This window comes from Labrus mixtus, chromosome 4 (assembly GCF_963584025.1).
Source record: "Labrus mixtus chromosome 4, fLabMix1.1, whole genome shotgun sequence".
In the NCBI taxonomy this organism is placed as follows: Eukaryota; Metazoa; Chordata; class Actinopteri; order Labriformes; family Labridae; genus Labrus; species Labrus mixtus.
The window spans coordinates 18,686,179-18,707,945 of record NC_083615.1 but is presented as its reverse complement, the minus strand read 5'-3'; the positions used below and the strand labels follow the sequence as shown (position 1 = coordinate 18,707,945).

Below are 21,767 nucleotides of genomic sequence, written 5' to 3'. Positions count from 1 at the left end.
TCATTCTTAAATCCATTTATAAAAAACACAGAGCGTCTTCTGTTTTCTCATCTTTTTACTTCAACCTTTGATACATGTCTAGAGATCAGTGTCTGGCACATCACACCACAAGGTTCAGGTTGAACAGCATGAACATTAATCAGAGACAGAAATGTAAACAAACAAGAGAAAAAAACAAACTTTAAAAATGAAGCTGAACAACTTTAGGTTTTTTCTGGACCAGATCCACAGTATCAAAAATACATTTCTTAATTAATTGGCCAATAAATAATATAATTATTATTTTTTAAATTTTGTGCGGCTTTAGCCTCTGCACTGACGGGACTGATTGTGTTTGTGTGACATTAAAGGTCACATATTATATAAAATCCACTTCTCCATGTTCCTCTAACACTAACATGTGTCTCTAGTCCGTCTACAAACCCCCCAATGATGAGAAAAGTCCATCCTCTCCGTCCTTTATCTGCTCCACTTTTCAGAAAATGTGTGCTCAAACAGGTCATTTGGAGATTTTCCCTTCATGACATCACAAAGGGCAGTAACCCTTCCCCCAGATGGGTGACACTCCCACAGCTAGGTGTTTGTTCTGCCCTCTGAGTCTGCCTTCTCACCGTAAACAATAGGACATGGAGAGAGAAAGCCCGAGACACACAAGCCCTTCCAGAGAGGGGGCGTGGTCAGACCCAGCTCATTTACATTTAAAGCTACAGAAACAACCTGTTCTGAGCAGGGCTGAAATAGAGGGGTTTATAGACATGATCAAATACAGGATCAGAGTTGATTTAGAAACTTAGAAACTTCACACACATGTTTTGAGGAGCTCTGAGACTTATTTAAACTGGTTGAAGAGGAGGAGGATATGTGACCTTTAAAGTCTTTTGATTTGTTTTACAGTTCCTCCAACTTTAGCCATGAGACGTTTAGAATTCTTTGGTTCAGTCTTTGAAAACATTCCTGAGACAGGTGAGGAAACAGTCTTATGAAACCCTGATGAGACGAGCTGTCTTGACTCGTCGGAGGCTGCTGATTGGTTCTCAGGCACTTAAGGATCCGTTTGATGCACTTTGTGCAAATGTGACTGCTGGTTTGTGTTAGTCCAGACATCAAACGGCAGAAGAAGAGTCACGGTCACTTCCTGTGGGGAGCAGTGGGATCACTGAGGACCTCCACAGAACGGTAAGGCCGTGTCGCTGGACTTGTGCTCCCAGTCATACTGGTGGTACTGGTCAAACTGGTCGGGCTGCACACCGCTGGTCAGACTGCCGATGTCTCTGTCGATTATCTCGTTCACTGCAGCAGGAAAAACATATTTTTAAACATTTCCATTTTGACCAAGTAGAATATAAAATAAACAAATAAATACAGAGAAAATCAGGTTATGTTTGCAGCTCCCTTGACCGCCACAGGAGTGCGATGCTGAACGCAAACTTAACTTCAACATTATATGAAAAACTTCCCTTTACTTCTTCCAACTTGTGATGATGCACACTGCCTCAATGACCCCTCAGACGGTTTGTGTGAGGAAGTGAGGGCCTCATTAAGCATCATAAACCAGTACTTCAGTTCATGGCGTTCTCGGTAGAGGTGACAAATTGTGTTATTATTTTTCTTTTAAGCATCAGCAGTAAAGCTGCTCTCCTGAGTCTATTCCAACGGCAGTGAAAGGCTTCATCATCACGCCACTCAGTCTAAATATAGCTCTGCTGAGAAACCTGATGCCCTGCCTGTAAACACAAGTTCATCTGCACGTGTGTGGATCCAAATAAACAAACTGGTTCCTCTTCCCTTTCTCGGTCCAAAAAAACTGGACTCCCGAGACATGAGCGGGATTCCTCTCAAGTATTTTTAAATCTGTCTTGGGGCTTAAAATGTCATCAGCAGCTGTGAGACCCGATCAAAGAGTGACCACTAAAGTTTCTTTAAAAGCCTTAAATAATTGGCTGGATATATGAATGGTGTCATCACTGTGTTCATACAACAGAGGGCGCTCTGACTCCAGAGTTTACATCCCTCTGATCACAGTCTGCAGGACATGACGCTCAGCGGCTCAGCTGGTCTGACCCACAACTGGTTTAGAGTGTGTAAAAGTATTATTAAAGTGAAATTTTACCCTCTTAGATATGTATGTCTCGAGTACCCTCATCAGAGGGACTCTACTCAAGACTTTATTTAAATATCATCTATTTGTTTGTTAACAAGATCAGGCTTCAAACCCTTCTGTGACCCCTTAACACAGATCCAGTAAGACCAATTAGTGATTTTATCACAGACTGTAAATGTGAATGTTTGAAGCCTGAGTGACGTCACCCATCTGTTGATCGAGACATGAGCTAATCAGACTTATTTGTTTTTTTGAACCAGGCTGTAAACATGTTAATTTCTGCTGTAAAAACAGGCTTTTTAGAACGGGTGTGTATGTGACTTCCTGTGCTTCTACAGCCAGCCTCTAGGGACACTCGAGGAACTGCAGGATTTTGCACTTCCGCATCAGCTTCATATTTGAACACCACGGGTTGCAGCTTGGATTTTATTTGATTTATTTATCTGAGTCCTTTAGTACGTTAACCCTGAGCTAACGTGCATCCTTACATTTCATTTTCCCCGTTTTCCTGGGATAATTAGTCACTTTTGTGAGTGCAGTTGTTTTCTTCAGAATGTGACTTACTGTTCTTGTTAACTCAGGATAACAAAGCTTGTTCTCTCGTGATAACGGGATAATTTTAAGGCGATCTTAAAAGCAGTACAATATTCTGGTCGCTTTGACAGCTCAGACAACGACATGACATGCTGACATTAGCCCCACTAATGAGGTCAGTTAAGACTTTTTCTATGAATAAGCCGAGATTTCATAAATCAAATTAAAAAAATAATTGGTCTAAGTGGATACAACCTGTAGTAAGGGGTCAAAAGTCTAGACATTCAAGTCTACAAACAATCAGTAATAATCATTAAACCTGCAGCAGGCACGCTCGTCCTGCAGGTGTTTTAATCCACCTGCAGGATGAGCGACCGCCCTGTGTGAATGGGCCGACATTTCTGAGGTCAAAGTCTCACTGAAAGGCGAGGGGGGGGGGGGGGGGGGGGGGGTCAGAGGCTTGACGACAGCTGCTGCCCGCCAGCTGAGGCGCAGCAACAAATTTAACCTCCGTCTGCATCATTCAGAGCAGCAACACAGACACGAGCTATTATTAACCCACATCAGAGAGAAACACTATTCACACACAAACAGAGGAGCCTGACGTATAAATAACCAACATCACAGGGCGAAATGTACAGGACACAGACACACACACACACACACACACACACACACCTCAGAAGGCCAGCTGCACAGCAAACAAACAAACACACACGCTGAGTTTGATCAGAGACGCCAGATCTGAATCCAAAGGCCGTTTCTCTCCTTGTGTTCATCTGTACAAGTTTGCCAAACGTCTTCAGATGGATGGATAAAACGCAATAGTGCCGTAACTAAGGTCAGCCTTCAGCACGTCTTTGTATATTCATATTGATTCTGCGAGGGCGTAATATTTGGTGTCCCAGTCTGTGAATGCACATTGCGTTTGGGCTTAACGGAAGCACAGTACAGCAGGAGCTCCACATACACACACAGTCAGACATGAACACACACACAGTGCTGCTCTCCCTGGTTGGCTCCGCTGATATCGTCTCGCCTCTGTTACTTCCTCTGAAGATGCTACAGAGGCGTCTTTGTGACATTCAGATTGAAGGCGAAATGTCACAGAGGCGTAAATATCGCGGCTTGAAACGGCGGTCTGAATAGTGCTAACATTACTTCACGTTCAAGCGAAGCAATGTTTAGTGTCTGGACTCTGTATCCCGTTAGTTTGGTTACATTTCTTTATTTGAGAAAGTACTACATCAAATTTAAAACATAGTTAGAGAGACTTCACTTAAAGCATCCTACCATCATCCAGTGTGATCTCCTGGAGGCCCAAGGAGCCCAGATTTGGCTGGTCTTCTGGTTCCTGCTTGATTCCTGGAGGCTCTCCTGGGATGGGGAGCAGAGTGTCCTTCTGGGAACCTGCAGGGGCCACGTAGACTCTTCTGGAGCTCGGAGAGGAAGATTGCTCCCTCAGTGGAGGGATGGTGAAGGTCTGAAGGGGCAACGAAGAGGCCTGAGGAGGCATTGTGGGGATTTGAGGAGGGACAGAGGAGGTCTGAGAGGGGACGCTGAAGGTCTGAGGAGGTAAAGCTGAAACTTGAGGAAGGATTGAGGAGGTTTTAGGAGAAAAGGAAGAGGTCTGAGAGGGGACGCTGAAGGTCTGAGGAGGTAAAGCTGAAACTTGAGGAAGGATTGAGGAGGTTTTAGGAGAAAAGGAAGAGGTCTGCGGGGGAATGCTGAAGGTCTGGGGAGGTATGGTTGACACTTGAGGACGGACTGAGGAGGTTTTAGGAGGCAGGGAAGAGGTCTGAGTTGGGGCCCTGAAGGTCTGAGGAGGAATAAAGGTCTGATGGAGGACTGAGGAGGTCTGAGAGGGTGCAGAGGAGGAGGGGTGAGGGAACATTAAGGAGGCAGCGGGATGATTCTGTGAAGATGGACCACAATGCACCGGGAGGTCGCGAGAATCATAATAAACCAGTTCTGGGACACGATCACACGGGGGCATCTGGCAGGAGGAGGGACAGAAGCCAGGGGGATTGTGGGAGATGCAGTCTGTTTCCCATCTCTCCTGTTTGACTGCAGCAGCGGCAGGAAGGTGACCTCTGACTGCGGGCAGGAAGGTGAAGTTCTGTGTCAGACTTCTTCTTCTCTTCCCATTAGAGACGTAGAACTGGACCTGGACTGGGTCCTTTGTCTTCTTATTGTAAGGAGGGACCTCCACCACGATGCTAGACTGAAAGACAGAAACACAAGCCTTGTTCACATTTTGTTCACAAAATTCCTGAAGTAAAAACCAAACTCAGTGTCAGTGCTGCAAAAAAGCAGATTCATTCAATCTATTTTTTTATTTTTAGCAAATACATTTTTGACTCATGTTTTTACTTACTCCTCTGCTCTTTTCAGGCATAACTCTGGCGTCCATTTCCCACAGCGATCTTCCATCTGAGAAACAAAACAGCCTCAAAGTTTTATATTCAGCTACATGAGAAAATCTGATGTTACATTTTCTGGTGAATCTTTACAAACTGATCTCACCGGGTGCCTTCTCGGTGAAAATGAACTTGGACGTTGAGGAGATGTTGGAGCCAATGATGAGCAGCTCCTCTCCTCCGTCCACAGAGCAGCAGGTGGGACTGAAGCTCTCCACCTGAGGAAGCTCCTGACCCGAGCGCTGGGCTGGAACACAACACAGTTTATGAGGAAACACACTTCACTGATTACGATCTGTGTTTGTCAACGCAATATCTCACATCCACTTAATTTCCTCTTCTCTTTTTCTTCAGGGCTTGGCCATGAAAGTACACTTGATTATAATACTTATGATTACTGATAACAATGACACACTTTGCTCATTTTAAACATAATCTTTTAACTGGGTGAAGGACTTGAGTCATCAAACTCTGGATGTTTAGTGATTGGAGAAACAAGCGGAGTAAATGTTTGCAGCAGCTCGGCTCGGCTTGTAGCCGCTTCGGACCATCTGTTGCTTTTGAAAAGTATTGGAGAAAAGTGAGACCTTTAGTTCAGGAGAGGGGGGAACTCAGCAGAGAATTTGACTCTTGACAAAAACCTTGATGACGATGAACACTGAAAGAATTTTAAAGCAAGCTGCATTCCCAAAAACAAGACGAGCTACATTGTTGGCAGCCCGACGTGCAGACACCCTGACATGCAGAAGACACTTAATTTTAGCATAAAATTGCTTCAGTCAGGGATTCACTGAAGAAAACCGCTGCCTTAAAAATGTATAACAATATTATCAACTAAGCACGAACTCACACTAAGCAATCTGTACCATGTCTAAACACACTGCACCCCTTAAGTCCAGTTCGTTTGACTAGTGTGAGTGCTCAGATCTGTGCTCGAGCTCGATACACTTCCTTGGCCCTGGCCCGGTTAGTCCTGGAGCAGTGTGAGTGCAGACCAGCGGGGGAATGGTGAGGAGGGGGGATCCTGCTTTAGCATGGCACGGGAATATTTGAGTGCGCCCTCAGACAAAAATCTAATTACATTAAACAGATAGTGTTGATTTAAAAACAGTATCCAGACACGTTCAGAGTGCCATCTCAAATGTAAGACCCCTCACAAGTAAAAATAAGACTTCTTAAGACTTTTCAAGGATCTGCAGAAACCCTAATTCCAGGTGACTCACAGCACTCCACGGGAACAGACGTTGTCTGCAGCCACAGCATCCGTCCGTCCAGCTGAGGGATGGCGACCCTGAACACAACTCGCACCCTCGTGTTCTTACGTCCAATGTCTGTCTCTCCTTTCTTCAGCTCGATGTCGGCATTACGCAGCTTCAAGATGCCGGCGCAGTCGATGCTGTAAAGAAGACATATTGTGAATCCTGAAATATTAATATCATCTTTCCTGCAGAGCTTCATCAGGGCTACAGAATGCTGTTTTATATGTTAGCATGTTACATTCACATACAAAAAAAAAAGTCAAACAGCTCAAAGGCACGGTAATCAACTACATTATTATTTTAAACATCGATATCACCATTCATTTTCACAAAAGGTTCATCTAAGTCAAACAGTAGATGGTTTTGCTACAGCAGTCATCCTTCATCAGTAATAATAAATAATAAATAAACATTATGCCTTCAGTATAAAGTTAAATAAAAGGACCAGAGTGGGCCAAGAATTGAGCCCTGAGGTACTCCATGACATGAAATCAACACATTAAAACGAATAAAAACATTTATTGTTCCAAGGGTTTGAAAACAAAGACTTGTGTAGAAATGGGCTTGAAGCTGTTTCAATCAGAAAAGTCAGGTTGTTGATTGCAACTTCTTTTGTTGCGGAACATCCCCTGTACCTTTAACTTATACTGCAGCTATTAATACCATTTTATATTCTACACTGATAGGATCACAGAAATGACACCATGAGTCCATACTGAAGTCTGAATCTGATGTATGCCTCAGGAAATTAAACTCAAACTCACTCTGACGTGGTTTCCCTTTTTTTACCTGGCTGACATGTTGTTTTCCGGAAGCAGGGGGATCTCCAGGACTTTGGTGCAGCCCATAATCTTCTCCTGGCAGCTGGTGGTGACCATCTTCCCTGTCACTCGGTGGACCTGGTAGAAGGAGTGAGGCCGTAGGTAGCGGTCGTCCGCGGTGCCGATGAACAACAGCAGGCTGATCGGCTGCTCGCTATATCCCGTCAGCTGAAGACAAAAGTCAATAAAAACATGTGTGAAGTTCAGGTATTTTCCTGCAGAACATCTCAGCAGTCATGTCACTTTGACTTGTTAAAAGTCGTTGGGATGACACGTCTTCATTCCCCGTCTCCATGTGTGAAAATTCCACGAAGGGTGAGACAATTAAAAGGCCAAATGTGAAGGCCAAATGTAGGCCTAGCGGTTAGATCGCACCCCATGTAGGGACGTTACAGTCCTCAGAGAAGGCGGCACAGGTTCAAGTCTAACCTGTGGCTCCTGATCGGCATGTTATGCTCCACTCTCTCGCTCTCCAGTTTCCAACTGGACCTACTGGAGAATATAATGAAAGTTTAGAGGAATATAAAAAAATGTAGGAACATTTTTTTTTATTGAGTAAGATGAAGGGAGCCATCAATCTGCTGTCTTTAAGTTCAGGTATGCATTAGCCTGACTTACTTTTAAAGGTCACATATTATGCAAAACACACTTCACCATGTTTTTCTAACACTAATGTGTCCCTAGTCTGTCTAACAACACCTTTTTTAAATTCAGATTTCAGTCATTTTTTTTAACAAAAAAGCTGCTGCAAAAGAAAGAAAGAGAGCCCCCGTGGTCCATTCACATTCACAGGTTGGCATGAACTTACATTTTTTTGGCATCTCAGAAAGATGCAAAAGTTTAATCAGAGGCACTGCTTGTCAACAGGCAAGGCAGGCAACTGCTTGGGGCCCCAGACCAGTAGGGGGCCCCTAAGAGCCAACAGACTTAAACCAAAGCAGTGGCACAAAATTTGCAAATTTTGCAATGATTGCAGGAAACCTCCCTTAGGGCGCAGTCACACTGGCCATCCGTACCGTGCCCAAGCATGCTTCAACGCTAAAGTCCAGTTCATTTCACCAGTGTGACCGCTCCGTATCGTGCTCAGGCACGGTACACTTCCTTGGCTTTGGCACACTTCAGAGAGGTGTGCTTCAGCATAGTACACTTCATGCACGAGCATAAGCACGCGGGTACACAACGCTGACAGCCTTCATTATGGAGAAATCCAGAGTTTCATGGCTGTATCTGACTAAAATGACACAATATAAGACACAAAGTAGCTGTCATGTTCTCTGTGTTGTTCTCTGATGTTTGGGCGTCCGCGCGGCTATTTTATTTTTAAATTTATTTATGGCTGTGTCTGATTAAAATGGCTTAAAATAAGCTGCAAAGTCAGTAAAGTAGCTGTCATGCTCTCTGTGTTTTTCTCTGATGTGCAGACACGGACTCGACTGCGCGTCTCTCTCTCTCTCTCTCTCTCTCTCTCTCTCTCTCTCTCTCTCTCTCTCTCTCTCTCTCTCTCTCTCTCTCTCTCTCTCTCTCTCTCTCTCTCTCTCTCTCTCTCTCTCTCTCTCTCTCTCTCTCGTCCGCCTGTTTGTAAACTGAGCACACTTCATAATAACATAAAGTGTGCATTAGTCCTGGCCAGTATGACCGCGTGCCGGCCAGCGTGGGAATGGCGCAGGGTGGGGGCAATCGTGCTTGAGTACAGCACGGTACAGATGACCAGTGTGACCGTGACCGTGCCCTTAGGGGACCCCATCTGACAGCACTCACTCTCGTTGCCCTGCTATAAGGTGCATGCACTATTCCTGTGAAAACCAAAGTTTGTAAATGAAAGTCAACCAAGCAAAATGAAGAGGAGAATTATCAGTCTATAGGAGAGAAACCAGGCCGTAAACATGTTAATTTCTGATGTAAAAACAGGCTTTTTTGAGTGGGTGTGTCATTTGTTAATACATCCCTGCTGGCTTCATTTTTCAACACCAGAGTTTGCCGCTTGGAGCCACCGTATAACAACAAAGTGCAGAAGTAATTAAATACAAGAATTTCCAAACTTTGGGTGCCTAGGACATCCATTTTTTGTTGCTGTGGTATCTAACTGGGTATCCATATGATAATATTTTTTTACCAGAATAGGACAAAAGTATAATTATGCAGCATCCTAACAAACCTACTTGTATTGTAGCAGTATTTTATATTTCACATCAGGATTGATCCTCTGGAGGATTCTGCCATCTTTGAGGATTTCACACTCAAATTAAAAAAAAAACTCATCCTGCAGCCGTAAGCATGACTTTCTGTTTCCTGTGTTACCCAGCAGCACTGTGACTTTTTACACATCTCGCAGCAGGAAGCTCGTCTGACTTTAGCAGCAGCCTGAGAATGTGACACCCAGAATAGCCCGGCTGGTGTCCGTTACATACGAGGCCTTGATGGAGCTTTACGTGCCTCGGCCTGCCTCTCCTCTGTGATCCACGGGGCCGTTCACATCAGCAAAACACAACCTTTACTCTTTAACACATCCCTGCTGGCTCATCACTGTGTGCCGTTAGGACTCTACATCTGTAACATGTTGTGTTCTGATAACAGGACAACACCTTCAGACATTTATCGATTGAATAAATCAGAATTTGCTCATTTTTTTATTGTCCAAACTATATGGTGCCGTCTTTAAATTCATCTTTTTAACAGACCAGCTGCCATTGTGTGAGAGTCGGGGGAACAACCAGCCTGTGATTCTACTGTTCACCAGCCAATCACAGGGCTGACAAATAGAGACAGACAACCAGACACACTCACATTCACACCTACGGGCAATTTAGAGTCATCAGTCAACCTTACGAGCATGTCTTTGGACTGTGGGAGGAAGCCGGAGTACCCATGTTTGAAGGCTCTGTTGAGGGATTTCTTAAATGTTGTGCATGTAGATCATCTTAAATTATGAGAAAATCTGTTAAAACTCAAGGTACAGTGAAGCAACCAATTAGAGAAGGCTTATTGAACAAGTGTGCCCAGTAACGGATAACCCCAGTTTCAAGGCTTCCTCTGTCAGTCAGGTGTGTCGGCATTATAATGACTATAGGGGAGGTAATGAACATCCAGTATTTCCCACACACACACACACACACTTTAACTGGGCCACTTACTCAGGTGTAGTAACGGCAGCCTGAGAGGGCACGATGCACTATTTATTAAGAAGTGTGCATGCTCTTCCCCTCCCACTCCTGCTGTCTGCGACAGAGACACACACACACATTCACACAGTGCTGAGAAAGGCTCTTAAGTCCGGCTTTTTTACAATCTGTATGATTGTAAAAAAGTTGTGGTGGCATGTTAGCATACAACCTGAGACCAAAGATCTCGATTAATGTGCTCACACTGTACGAGTTAAATTTAGGACTGAGCGTTTACAATTGTCAATAGAAACCTCCTCAGACGGAGGCTGAAGTCAGATGTGTGTGTCAGTTGTCTCATATGCTCGGCTCAAATACACCCCGGGGGAATAACGCTCTCACTCTCTCACTCAGCATCACCAACAAACACAAGCTTAATATCATAATTACAAATATTCCCTGTCAGCTGGAAGTCTGCACACATTTCCTGCCACACACAGCGCTGTTTGCGAAGGCAGCATGTTTTTAAATACAAAAGCAATGTACTGTAATTCTCTCAGCGTCCTAAAAGGTTCAGCTGACCTTGCTGTCACAACCACCTTCTGTTGTGCACTTTAATAGTGTGTTTTTAAATATCAGTCAGCATGCACACAAAGGAAGTTATTATTCAGATAGTTCTTGTCTCCAGCTGCTTCATCCGCTCTCTTCGGAGGACAGCAGACAGTGCCTGTTTTGTGTGTACCGGCTACACAGGATGCCATCAGTACATGATTGGTCATGTACTCTGAATTTCCAGGCATGTAGTTATGAAGTTAACAAAGTGCTCTTCTGGATGAGGAGGTTATTTCTGTTTTAAAAAGAAAATGTAGCTGTGCAGACATGGCTTGTGTTCATTCGTCATTACTTTACCAAAATAACAGCCTGTGAGTTTGTCATCATTTCCCCAGAAAATGTATTTAAAGCCTCTTTTTCAGAGGCTGGACAAAAGACCTAAGAATAAAGGTCAGATTGGAAGTTGCAGGAGCAAAAAATGAAATAAAAGTCAGGGAGAAGTCAAATTGAGTTACAGAGTCAGAAGTGAAGATTTACCTTAACAACAGGATGCCCTGTAGTCGCGGCTTTAATGGAGCCTCTGCTGCCCTCTGTCTCATAATGTGCTCTGTGGTAGGACCGAGGCTGGACCTCCAGCTTCAGCTCACACTGGTCAAACTGGCTGGGCAGAGGCCAGTCCAGAGGAGGGGGCGAAGAGGTCCTGGAGGCAGAAACAACAGACACACAATGATCAGACAACATGGATCTTTGAATGGAGTTTAAGTGATCCTAAAGAATGTTTCCTTTTCTGATTTTACCTCTCAGTCTCTGTTTACTAGTCAATCAATGAGGCTACTGCTGGAAGACGTTTCGCTTATCATAGCATGATGAAGAAGCTAGCATGGCTGCATTCCAAGTAAAAAACATCCCTATAAAGGGACGCTTGAGCTAAAGACAACTGAGATCTTGAAGACATTTTTCACCTGTCCTTCTCCTTGGAAAATATCCTTTACCTTTTGTGCGGCACACATTTGGAAAACTTTAAAACTCACATTTGCCTGCTCCACTTTTCAGAAAATGTGTGCTCAAACAGGCCGTTTGAAGATTTTCCCTTCATGACATCACAAAGGGCAGTAACCCCTCCCCCAGGTGGGTGACACTCCCACAGCTAGGTGTTTGTTCTGCCCTCTTAGTCTGCCTTCTCACCGTAAACAATAGGACATGGAGCGAGAAAGCCCGAGACACCCAAGCCCTTCCAGAGAGGGGGCGTGGTCAGACACAGCTCATTTACATTTAAAGGTACAGACACAGAAACAGCCTGTTCTGAGCAGGGCTGAAATAGAGGGGTTTATAGGCATGATCAAATACAAGATCAGAGTGGATTTAGAACAAGAAACTTCACACACATGTTTTGTGGAGCTCTGAGACTTATTTACACTGAAGAGGTGGAGGAGGATATGTGACCTTTAAATATTACATTTAATTGTTATCATGGGTAATGAATAAAACAGTTTTAACTGTTCTCAGCTTTTTTCCTGTTTTCATTTCCTGTTACTTGTAATTATTTAAATTTTTGTTTGCTTGATTATGTGTTTGTGTTTGTTTGTTTGAAATGTACTCTGATGTTTGTAATCTTGATGTGAATATAAGAGGACATACTCTCAATTATATCTCAAGATTAAATAAAAGTTGAGTGAATGAATGAAAACAGAGCCAACCTGAACAGAGGAGGGTTTCCAGGTTTGGGTTTGTTCCAGCTGAAGTGGGACGGCACCTGAAGGAAGAGCTCAGCCAGGCTGTCCTGTTCACGTCCCTCCTCCCCGGGGGAATCCAGGAAGGACTCCAGCCCCATGTCACCCTGACTGGTGAGGAGGCCCAGCTGGCTTCCAGACGTCTTCCTGGTCTTGGAGGGGACGTCTAGCTCTTGGTACCCAGACATCAGGAGGGAGCCAAGGGTGCCAGCAGGGCTACCTACCCAGCTGTCATCACCAGTGATGCTACCTCGTGGCGAGGCACCTGGCGTGGGGCTTGGGGAGTGATGTGGGGAGGGAGAGCGGGCGTGGGGGTCGGCACTGGAGTGACGTCTCTTCCCACACGGGGAGGTCGGTCTGGAGGTTGGTCTACAAGAAAAGTCCATTTAGGATTAGCAGGACTTTAAAGGTGTCAGTCAGTAAGTATGTTGTCATGCACAGTTAAGTTGAGCGGTTGTAGTTTAATTAGTCCATTTAAATGTCCTACTGTTTGTGTCCCAGTGTACAAGCATCAGGGGAGAATCGATTTATTGACGGAAGTGTGTCCGACTTCACTACAGTAGATGGCGATATCCCCCCACTGTAACTATTGGACCTTCTTTTGGTTGACCTATTATGTCATATACAATCAATCAACCATGGAGCTCAACAGTGTGGTTGTGAAAGTTAAAATCCCATTGAGTGTGTGAAACGATGATATGCTTGTGTAGAAGACACACGTTTGTATGATATCAACCTCGTAAAAAACAAAAACAAAACATGGTTTAATTGTGATCTCAGGGTGCAGAACTACACTACCCACAATCCTAGAGTATCACAGCGACGTCTCTGATTGGTGGAGCCAGCTCAGCTGTTACCACGGAAATGCTTAGCACCCTCGCAAACTTTAGCTGTCACTGCTACCACTGAAGTTCAACACACTATATACAAACTACAACAACATTATTATTAACAGTAAAAACACTTCAATAAGTTTAAAAAGTGCAATGGATTGTGGGAAGCGTAGTTCCTTTACTACCGGAAAAATTATGTAGCCCCCTTCAGTAACCCATGGGTGACTTCACTGCCTTCACCCTGGTTTATTTACAGTTTTTGCTGTTGAACCAACTAAGAGGAAATTGTTTATTTTGTTGGTGCCTATTGACTGTTAATACCTCAGTTTTAAGACTCTCAGGAAAAAGAAATGCTTCCTGGTAAATATTTAGGAAAACATGATGTCATGTACCTGGAGGTGGGGCGGCGGCTCAGCCAGCTCTCCTCTGTGACACTGGTGCGGGGGGAGTGACAGGGTGACTGACGGGGTGACTGATGAGGCGACAGCTGTGGACTGAACGCTAGAGGATGCTGGTACTTCTGTTGCCACAGTTCCACCCCGAAGGCCCCGCCCCCACAGCCCGGGGACCCCATGGGTGACCCGATGGGAGATCCCAGAGCAAGGCAGGCGGCGTCCCTCAGCTCCCCTTCCACGTCATCGTAAACATGGGAGAAGGACTCACAGGAGGAGAGGTCGGACATCCAGCTCCTCGAGGACAGGCTGCTGCAGGGGCTTGGGCACAGCGCCTGGTCTCTGTAGCAGGGGTCAAGGGGCAGGTAGAGCTGGCCCCTGGACCAGGAAGCCTCAGAGTAACCCCCCTCTGCTCCACCCACCGCCAAACCTTCCTGGTTACTACCCGGCTCCACATGGTTGTTAGGAGCTATGGAGGTTATCTGGATACTGGGGCAGTCAAAGGCTCTGGGGTTCCCCTGGGCCCCATATTGGGCCCCCTGTGGCTGGTATCCGACATGCTGGTAGTTGTCTGAGGAGGGGAGACATGGAGGGTGACTGTGTAGCTCCTGGAGGATGGGCTGTCTGGTCAGAGCCTGAGTGGAGGTGTGAGGTGTCCTCACATTGAGATCTGGACCTATGAGGTGACAGAGATTAACCAACATGTAAATCAGGTGTGTCATTATTTGAATTGCAAACACCTTTTATCTTTATCTTTTAGCAGCTGTCTGAGCACTGCACCTGAGAGTTCATATTCATTATCACCAGCAGACTCTTTCAAAATATGCAAACAACAAAAAAACATGATGCTCCCCCCCCTCCTCTCTAGAGTCGATGCTCACGCAGGTTGCCATGTGGTGGACACTGAAGCTTCAGTGTTTATCCAGCTCTGCATCGGTCTGTAAACCTTTCTGCGTTCTAACCTCTCTCCATTTTTCAAAAGCATCTCCAATATTGATCCTAGTTTGAGCACGTTTCTGCTCGTGGAGCTTATTAGAAACATGCAGAGGCTTTTTAGGTCGGGTACAATCACTTCTATCTGAACCAGTTCTCTTGCCCGCTTCCATCACTGCAACACCTGTTGGTTTGACCTGATAACTGCTCTCATATCTGGCAAACTGAGGGGCCGCCTACCTTCCCTGGTCCAAACAAATCCAGACCATAATCAGTTATAATTTGACCAAAAACTTCTGCAACTAAAGACAAAGAGCAGCGGTGATGCATTCTAATTCACAGGTTGGCAAATACGGCGCCCTATAAAGATGCAAAATTTACATTTATCTCCCAACAAACAGACTGACAGAGAGCCGAGGAGCTGACTCTGTCTAAACTGCATGAATACTTTGGCAATTTTTTTAGCAGTTTTGTTTTATTTAAACCAAGAAATGACCAAATATTGGGCGCCTGCCTGGGATTTTTTGTGGCCATGGTAGAGAATCAGGTATTGGTTTCATGACAAGCTGGGTTCATATACCGAGCTAATTGTAGTCACAAATTCTCCTCAACAGTTCAGTACGTTCATTCACACAGCTGCACACACACTCCCAACCACAACACTACTAATAATACCCCTCTTTCTCGCTCTCACACACCTTGCATGCTACATATGCAAAAAAAGGCGACAAAGCAGAACCAGTGATCGGCTGAAACAGCTCCACTCGCTGCTTCTTTACAAACAATAAACCTCAGTGTGCTGAAGGGAGATAAATGAGACATGATGCCACGTATGCCCTCCCGCCCTCTGGAGCAGAAAGGGGGGGGGGGGGAGATGCCACCAGCTGGGTGCCACAGAGCAGTTAGAAAACCAGGAAGTAAAAACTGCCAGCAGACCGGCTGGGCGTCTTTCTCTCTGAGACACAACCACCCTGCTATCTCTCTTATCTATGTATCTCACTGTGCATCCATCTTTTTATTGCTTTATTTATTTTAGCTGTTGAATGTTTAAAGAGAATGTACTCGCTGCTTTCGCATTTATGAAAGGGGCTCAATTTCATCACCGTCAGACTTCCTCTGTGCTTCTTCAGCTGCAGCACTTTTGTCTTATTCATTCTCTGGTTGATGCCATGTGGTACGGCAGGGGACTGAAGTACACATAAAGACTCAAAAATAAGTATATTTATTAAAGATTCTTGTATATGTGAGGCTCAGCATGTTTCCATGCACTGTTAAGTGAAGCAACAGTTACAACTCGATGAGGACATTTACATGAAATACTGATCTCGTCCTCGAATACTCCGAGGGAGAATCCATTTACTGAAAAAAATATCTCCGTCTCCACTACAGTCGGTGGCGATATGCCACCTTTCAGCTAGAACTACTGGACCTCCTTGAGGTTGTCTTTGCTAACAAGTTAGCAAACAGCATAGTGGTGGCTGTATTTCAAACGGGGGAAACACGGACACCTTTACAACCTCGCCAAAGTTAATTAGTGCCTATAGCAGGTGGCCCACAGCAGGCATCAGAGAGAAAACGTTTCCCCTGATGAAAGTCATTGTTTATTATGTCAACCCTTATACTAGGAATGCAACAATTCTGAATATAATGTTGAACCTTTCGGTTTGGCCTCCACGGTTCAGGACGTGCTTGTACACGGCGGTTTTACAAATTTGCATACAACGAACTTCCATGCAAAGTATTTCTCTCAGACTTGGCTCTGTTTGTGTGTGCCTGTGAGTCCATGCGCTAGGATAAGGAAACCCCTCCCCCCAAATTAATATCCAATCTATAGTTGGGGAAGCTGACAACACTTCACATTACTTCAACATGGCGAGCGGTCAGGAGAGTCAGCAGTATGAAGAAACGTCGCCATCTTTTTAGTCAGTGTTGTGGAGATGTTTCAGTGTCGGGTAAAAAGACAAGGAAGAGAAAATGTTGACAAAATAATGTCTGCACACATCGTTTTACACGTGTCGCCCACTCAAATAGAAATACGGAGTTTGGCTAAAAGTTTACAGCAAGCTGTGACGTTAGCAAACTGTAACGTTAGCAGGCTGTGACGTTAGCAGGCTATGACGTTAGCAGGCTGTGACGTTAGCAGGCTGTGGCATTAGCAGGCTGTGACGTTAGCAGGCTGTAGCGTTAGCAGGCTGTGGCGTTAGCAGGCTGTGGCGTTAGCATGCTGTGGCGATAGCACACTGTGGAGTTAGCACGCTGTGGCGTTAGCAGGCTGTGACGTTAGCAGGCTGTGGTGTTAGCAGGCTGTGGCGTAAGCAGACTGTGGCATTAGCAGGTCGTCACTCAGCCACCTGTTGATCCCTGCAAGATGCAGAAGTGGTGAGATAGAATGGAGAAGCAGCGTTAAAAACTAAGCTAACGTACACCTTAAAATATCAACGCTTTATGAACTTTTTCAGCGTGAAAGTCGGCGGAAATTACACAAAAATATATTTTAAGCCACTGAAATGTCTTCCTTTTCGTACATTTCTACATGGCACTTCATGTCATTGAGACTTTACACCAAACACAGGGAATGGGTATACATGGAAACCGTTCCTTTTTTGCTTAAAAGTAAAATAAATAAATACAATTAAAAAATGTTTTGTTTTTTTGTAATCCTTGCCCCGGTACGGCCCAAACCGAACCAAAAACTGTGACCACAAAACCGAGGAAGTTATTGAACCGTGATCTGACTGTATGTTGCATCCCATTTTTAGAAAACTATTTTAGGTGGAAAAGTATACTGTTGCTTTAAACACAAGGACACTTTTTGTCTTCACTTCTGTGACGCCCCAAACTGACTCATCTTCAGAGCTGATCCACATCCGTCCTCTAAATGTGCTTTAGGCTCCATAAATCTCTGAGTTAATTTAACCTTTAGAGATAAATGTTGAACTTCAGGCAGCTGAGCTCACATATAAAAAAGATTAAGATTTAAGATTAAGATTAACTTTTATTGATGCCTGCAAGGGGAAATTTCAGTTTTTACACTCTGTAAGTCATGAACACACACATAGGCTGAAATAAACACACACATGCACAAACAGGATCCTATGGACATGCACTAATGGAGAGATGTCAGAGTGACGGAGCGGCCCACAGCGGGCGCTCCTGAGCTGATGGTGGGGAGGGGGTTCGGTGCCTTACTCAAGGGCACCTCGGCAGTGCTCAGGAGGTGATCTGGCACCTCTCCAGCTACCAGACCAACTTCCATACATATACATACATACACAAACATATAAAGGCACCACTTCACTGCATGTGTAAGACGTTGCTTTCAAAGGAAGACTCATTAATCCAATTATCCAAAACTACACAATCCTCTGAGGCACAATTTACTGTAACTGAATCAGCATAGAGCTAAAAGGATTAATCAATCAAGAGTTGATTCTTCACTCTGCAGAAAATACTGCCACAACTATCTTTTTGCAACCCTACGTAGAGCCCGACTGATTAATCGCTCAGGCGTTAATAATAAACAACAATTAATAAAAACAATACAATAAATGTATAACCATATCTATCTATCTCTACAGATCGAAGATAGAACCAAGAAAGATATCGGCAGATAAATCTCTATCGGATTTTTTCTCTTCCTAATATTGACATCAGTATTGGCCCCATGAATCTCGTATCTGTCGGGCCCTCATCCTGAATGACTATTTAAAAGCAGAACAGAAAAGTCAACGAGGGCAGCAGCTTTATTAATTAATTCTTTTCAGGTTATTTTCCGGGATTCATTGATTTACCGCTCGATCTTTAAAACATCAAAACACACTTATGTCTTTAAATGTCGTGCTTGTTGTGACGGAAAAACTGAAAACGAAATCAAATCAGTTTCATCTGAAACGAGGAAAAGAAGTCACACTGATGAACAGCCTGAGAACGTCTAATATACCTCATAAAGATTGGTCATGTTGAGTAAATTACTTCATCATCCATCTGTTATCAAAATTAGTGCGTCATTGTCTGTTACCTCACAAACTGAGGTAGGGGTCATTTTTGAAGAAGAGACTCTTGAAGTGCTGTTTCATGGAGACTTTAAAGACAGAGTCAGCAGCTTTCTCCTTCAAAATAAAATACAGACTTCTCCTAAAGTGAAGCTGCTCCATCGTCCCTTCTGGGCCTCTATACATGTGTGGTGGTGACTGTGTCTGCAGAGACCCTGACCTCTGACTGGATTTTACTGTTCTGGTTTGTTCTGGTTGACTCGGGACGTTTCGGGGCGGAGCTGGTGTGTTTCCTCTAGCCAATGAGAGCGCAGCAGGTGAGTTGAGGAGCGGATAGAATTGGGCAACAGTTGTGTATCTAAATTTTTTTAGTAATGAAACATTGCCAATGTATTTGTTCATTTTAGACAGTGTGCAGGAGTCTGCCTGCATCCATCAACCCGTCCATTATCTTTACCGCTTTTCCTGTTCAGGGTCGAGGGGGGATGGGTCCAATCCAAGCTGTCATTGGGTGAGAGTTGGGGTTACACCCTGGACTCTTCCCCAGCCACACTCACATTCACCCCTATGGGGAATTTAGAGTCACCAGTTAACCTAACGAGCATGTCTTTGGACTGTGGGAGGAAGTCACAGTACACGGATGCACAGGGAGAACATGCAAACTCCACACAGAGAGGCTCCTGTCAGACAGGGATTCAAACCAGGAACCTCCTCACTGTGAGGGGAGAGAGCTAACCACCGCACTACTGTGCAGCCAGTCTGCCTTCAATTGTTCTTAATTAAAAACAAGAAATGACCCAATATGCTATGAGACTTTTATTTTTGTTGCTGTTGAACCAAAACAGATATCGATATCATTTGATCTTTACTTGTATCTCTTTGAATTTTAACATTCGAAGTAGCTCATTCTGTAGTGACTTGAGTTTGGAACCAGAGGGTCGCCTTTTCAAGTCTCGGTGCGGACCAAAGTTTAGAAGTTGGTCTGGTAGCTGAAGAGGTGCCAGGTCACTTGAGCACTGCTGATGTGCCCTTGAGCAAGGCATATAACATAATCTCCAACTGCTCTGTCATGTGCAGCCACCACTCTGACATCTCTCCATTTGTGCATGACAACGAGATCCTGTTTGTGCATGTGTGTGTATTTATGTGAGTGTAGAGCATGTCTGAGATTAATAAAACATGTAAAATAATTTTTAAAAACAACTCTGAGATCTTTACAACCCTCGTTGCATCTGTCACTTTAGATGATTTGGCTCCTAAAATGGGTTTTAATGCTGACAAACATTAACATTAGCTGCTCCAAAATGATTGCAGCAACTAGTCAAGCCTGCTGTTCAATCGATAAAAACTCCAGCTAACCAATCAATAATAATCATCGATACGTTAAAGACTCTCTGCAGCCTTCAGTGGTTTCAAAATAAGACTGATTAAGTCACTTCTTCATCTCCTTATCCACGTTTTAATATTCGCCTAAATATGTCAACAGACAGCTGTTAGTGTCAAAACAACAAAATAATAGAGGCATCACTTCCGGTTATAATTTTCAAAGTAAATTACCAATGTTACAGTTATCGCTTTTACAGAAGATGTGTCCACAATTAGATTGTTTATGTTAAAATGTAAATGAAATACTACAATATCAATCAAAATACTTAATAATAATGTTAAACAACAGGATTAAAATCATTCCAATCTAAGTCTTAAGACTTTGTTATTAGGAAAAACGGCTTTTATAAATTCTTTACTCTGATGTATTTCTCTTTCCTCTCTTTAATCGTATTTTTAACTTTTTAATTTTCATCTCAGTTTTTTTTAAACATACTTTCCTTTTATTTTTTGTTAAGCTCTTAACATTTTTATGGAAGGTGCCGTATGAATAACATTTACTATTATTAGTATTTCTCAAATGTGAATATTTGCATATCTAATGGTACATTTCCTTTTTTATCTATTTTTTTGTCTTTTTTACTTTTAGTAAAGTACATTCAAGCAAGCAAATACCTACTTTTGTTTTAATTTATTTAAACGTTATTATATAAATCAGAGATTATGTAATAATGGTATATCAACATAATAATGTAAAAGACAATGTACTGATTCGGTATTTCCTTTCACAGTTGTATTCGTTTATTTTATTTTGAAGCCCACAGTGGTAACATCCGTTGACACCGCGTAGTTGCTGCTAGCTTACTGAAGTTGACAAATTGCAAACTATCGTCGCCAAAACGACACGTACCTGCTGTCTGTCTTCCGTCCTCCTCAAAGATGAGTCTGAAGTCCAGCTCCTCCGCGCAGTTTAACGTGGACATCGAACCGGGGACCCGTTAAACGTCCTCCCCGGCAGGTTAAAACACCGACCCGTCTGTCTCTAAAAGTGACCTGTCTCACTCACTTCCATCCGCCTGAAAGCAGAACTCTTGTTGAAACTAGAGCGCGAGCAACACGTCGACCGATTCCCCGACTAAAAGTTGACAACAGACACGCACACGGTCAGAAAATACGCCTCCGTGCTCCGTGGCGTAACCGTAAAACTCCCATTATTGTGAGAAGTTGTTGTATTCGGTGTTTGTGTTCCGTTGAGTTTTAACTCTCCAGGTTGATCCTCATGCTGCGTTCAAGGTCTTCACGTAAAGTCTGAGTTACTGAATACAGCGAAGTCAGGAAAAGACAAAAACCCGTTTCGACACTTTTTTAATTGACACATCAGCTACAAAAACTTACTCCGTATTATGATTTTAAAATATGGAAGTGTGTAATTTGGAGCTTCTTGTCAGATTTAATTAATTGTCCCAGTGTGACGGTAATTTATTTAATCTGAAATCTTGCAACCAAGATATTTTTGGTTAATCAGACAAAAACTATAAACTAACTAAAATAGAAGTCCGTAACTACTCACTTGGATAAACAAAGAAAATATAATTTGCTAATCAAATTCCATTCGTACAAATTTGGAAGCAATTTAAGTTTGAAAGCACTGCATACGGCTCTGTGTAATCAAACGGATCGTAACACTGATGTCTCCCATTTTCCCTGGACGTACCATTAGCAAGCTCGGTGATGACGTCACTAGCTGGGTGTCACCGTCTCTCAGGTTCAAATCGG

The 21,767-nt window shown here is 43.8% G+C and overlaps 2 protein-coding genes across 2 annotated transcripts in view; one reads left to right on the top strand and one right to left on the bottom strand.

Moving 5' to 3' along the window:
• nfatc3b (nuclear factor of activated T cells 3b) lies at positions 1-21,279 on the bottom strand. The gene is made up of 10 exons (XM_061037069.1): positions 20,902-21,279; positions 13,741-14,416; positions 12,483-12,884; positions 11,323-11,485; positions 7,104-7,303; positions 6,279-6,451; positions 5,162-5,302; positions 5,013-5,068; positions 3,929-4,859; positions 1-1,290 (listed from the first exon to the last, which is right to left on the bottom strand). Exons 1-10 carry the CDS (start codon positions 20,972-20,974, stop codon positions 1,154-1,156), a joined length of 2,952 nt encoding a protein of 983 aa, XP_060893052.1. The 5' UTR covers positions 20,975-21,279; the 3' UTR covers positions 1-1,153.
• The window catches only part of ankrd27 (ankyrin repeat domain 27 (VPS9 domain)), a 138,522-nt gene that overhangs the window by 11,790 nt on the left and 104,965 nt on the right, over positions 1-21,767 (top strand). The gene's annotated exons all lie outside the window — the stretch shown is intronic.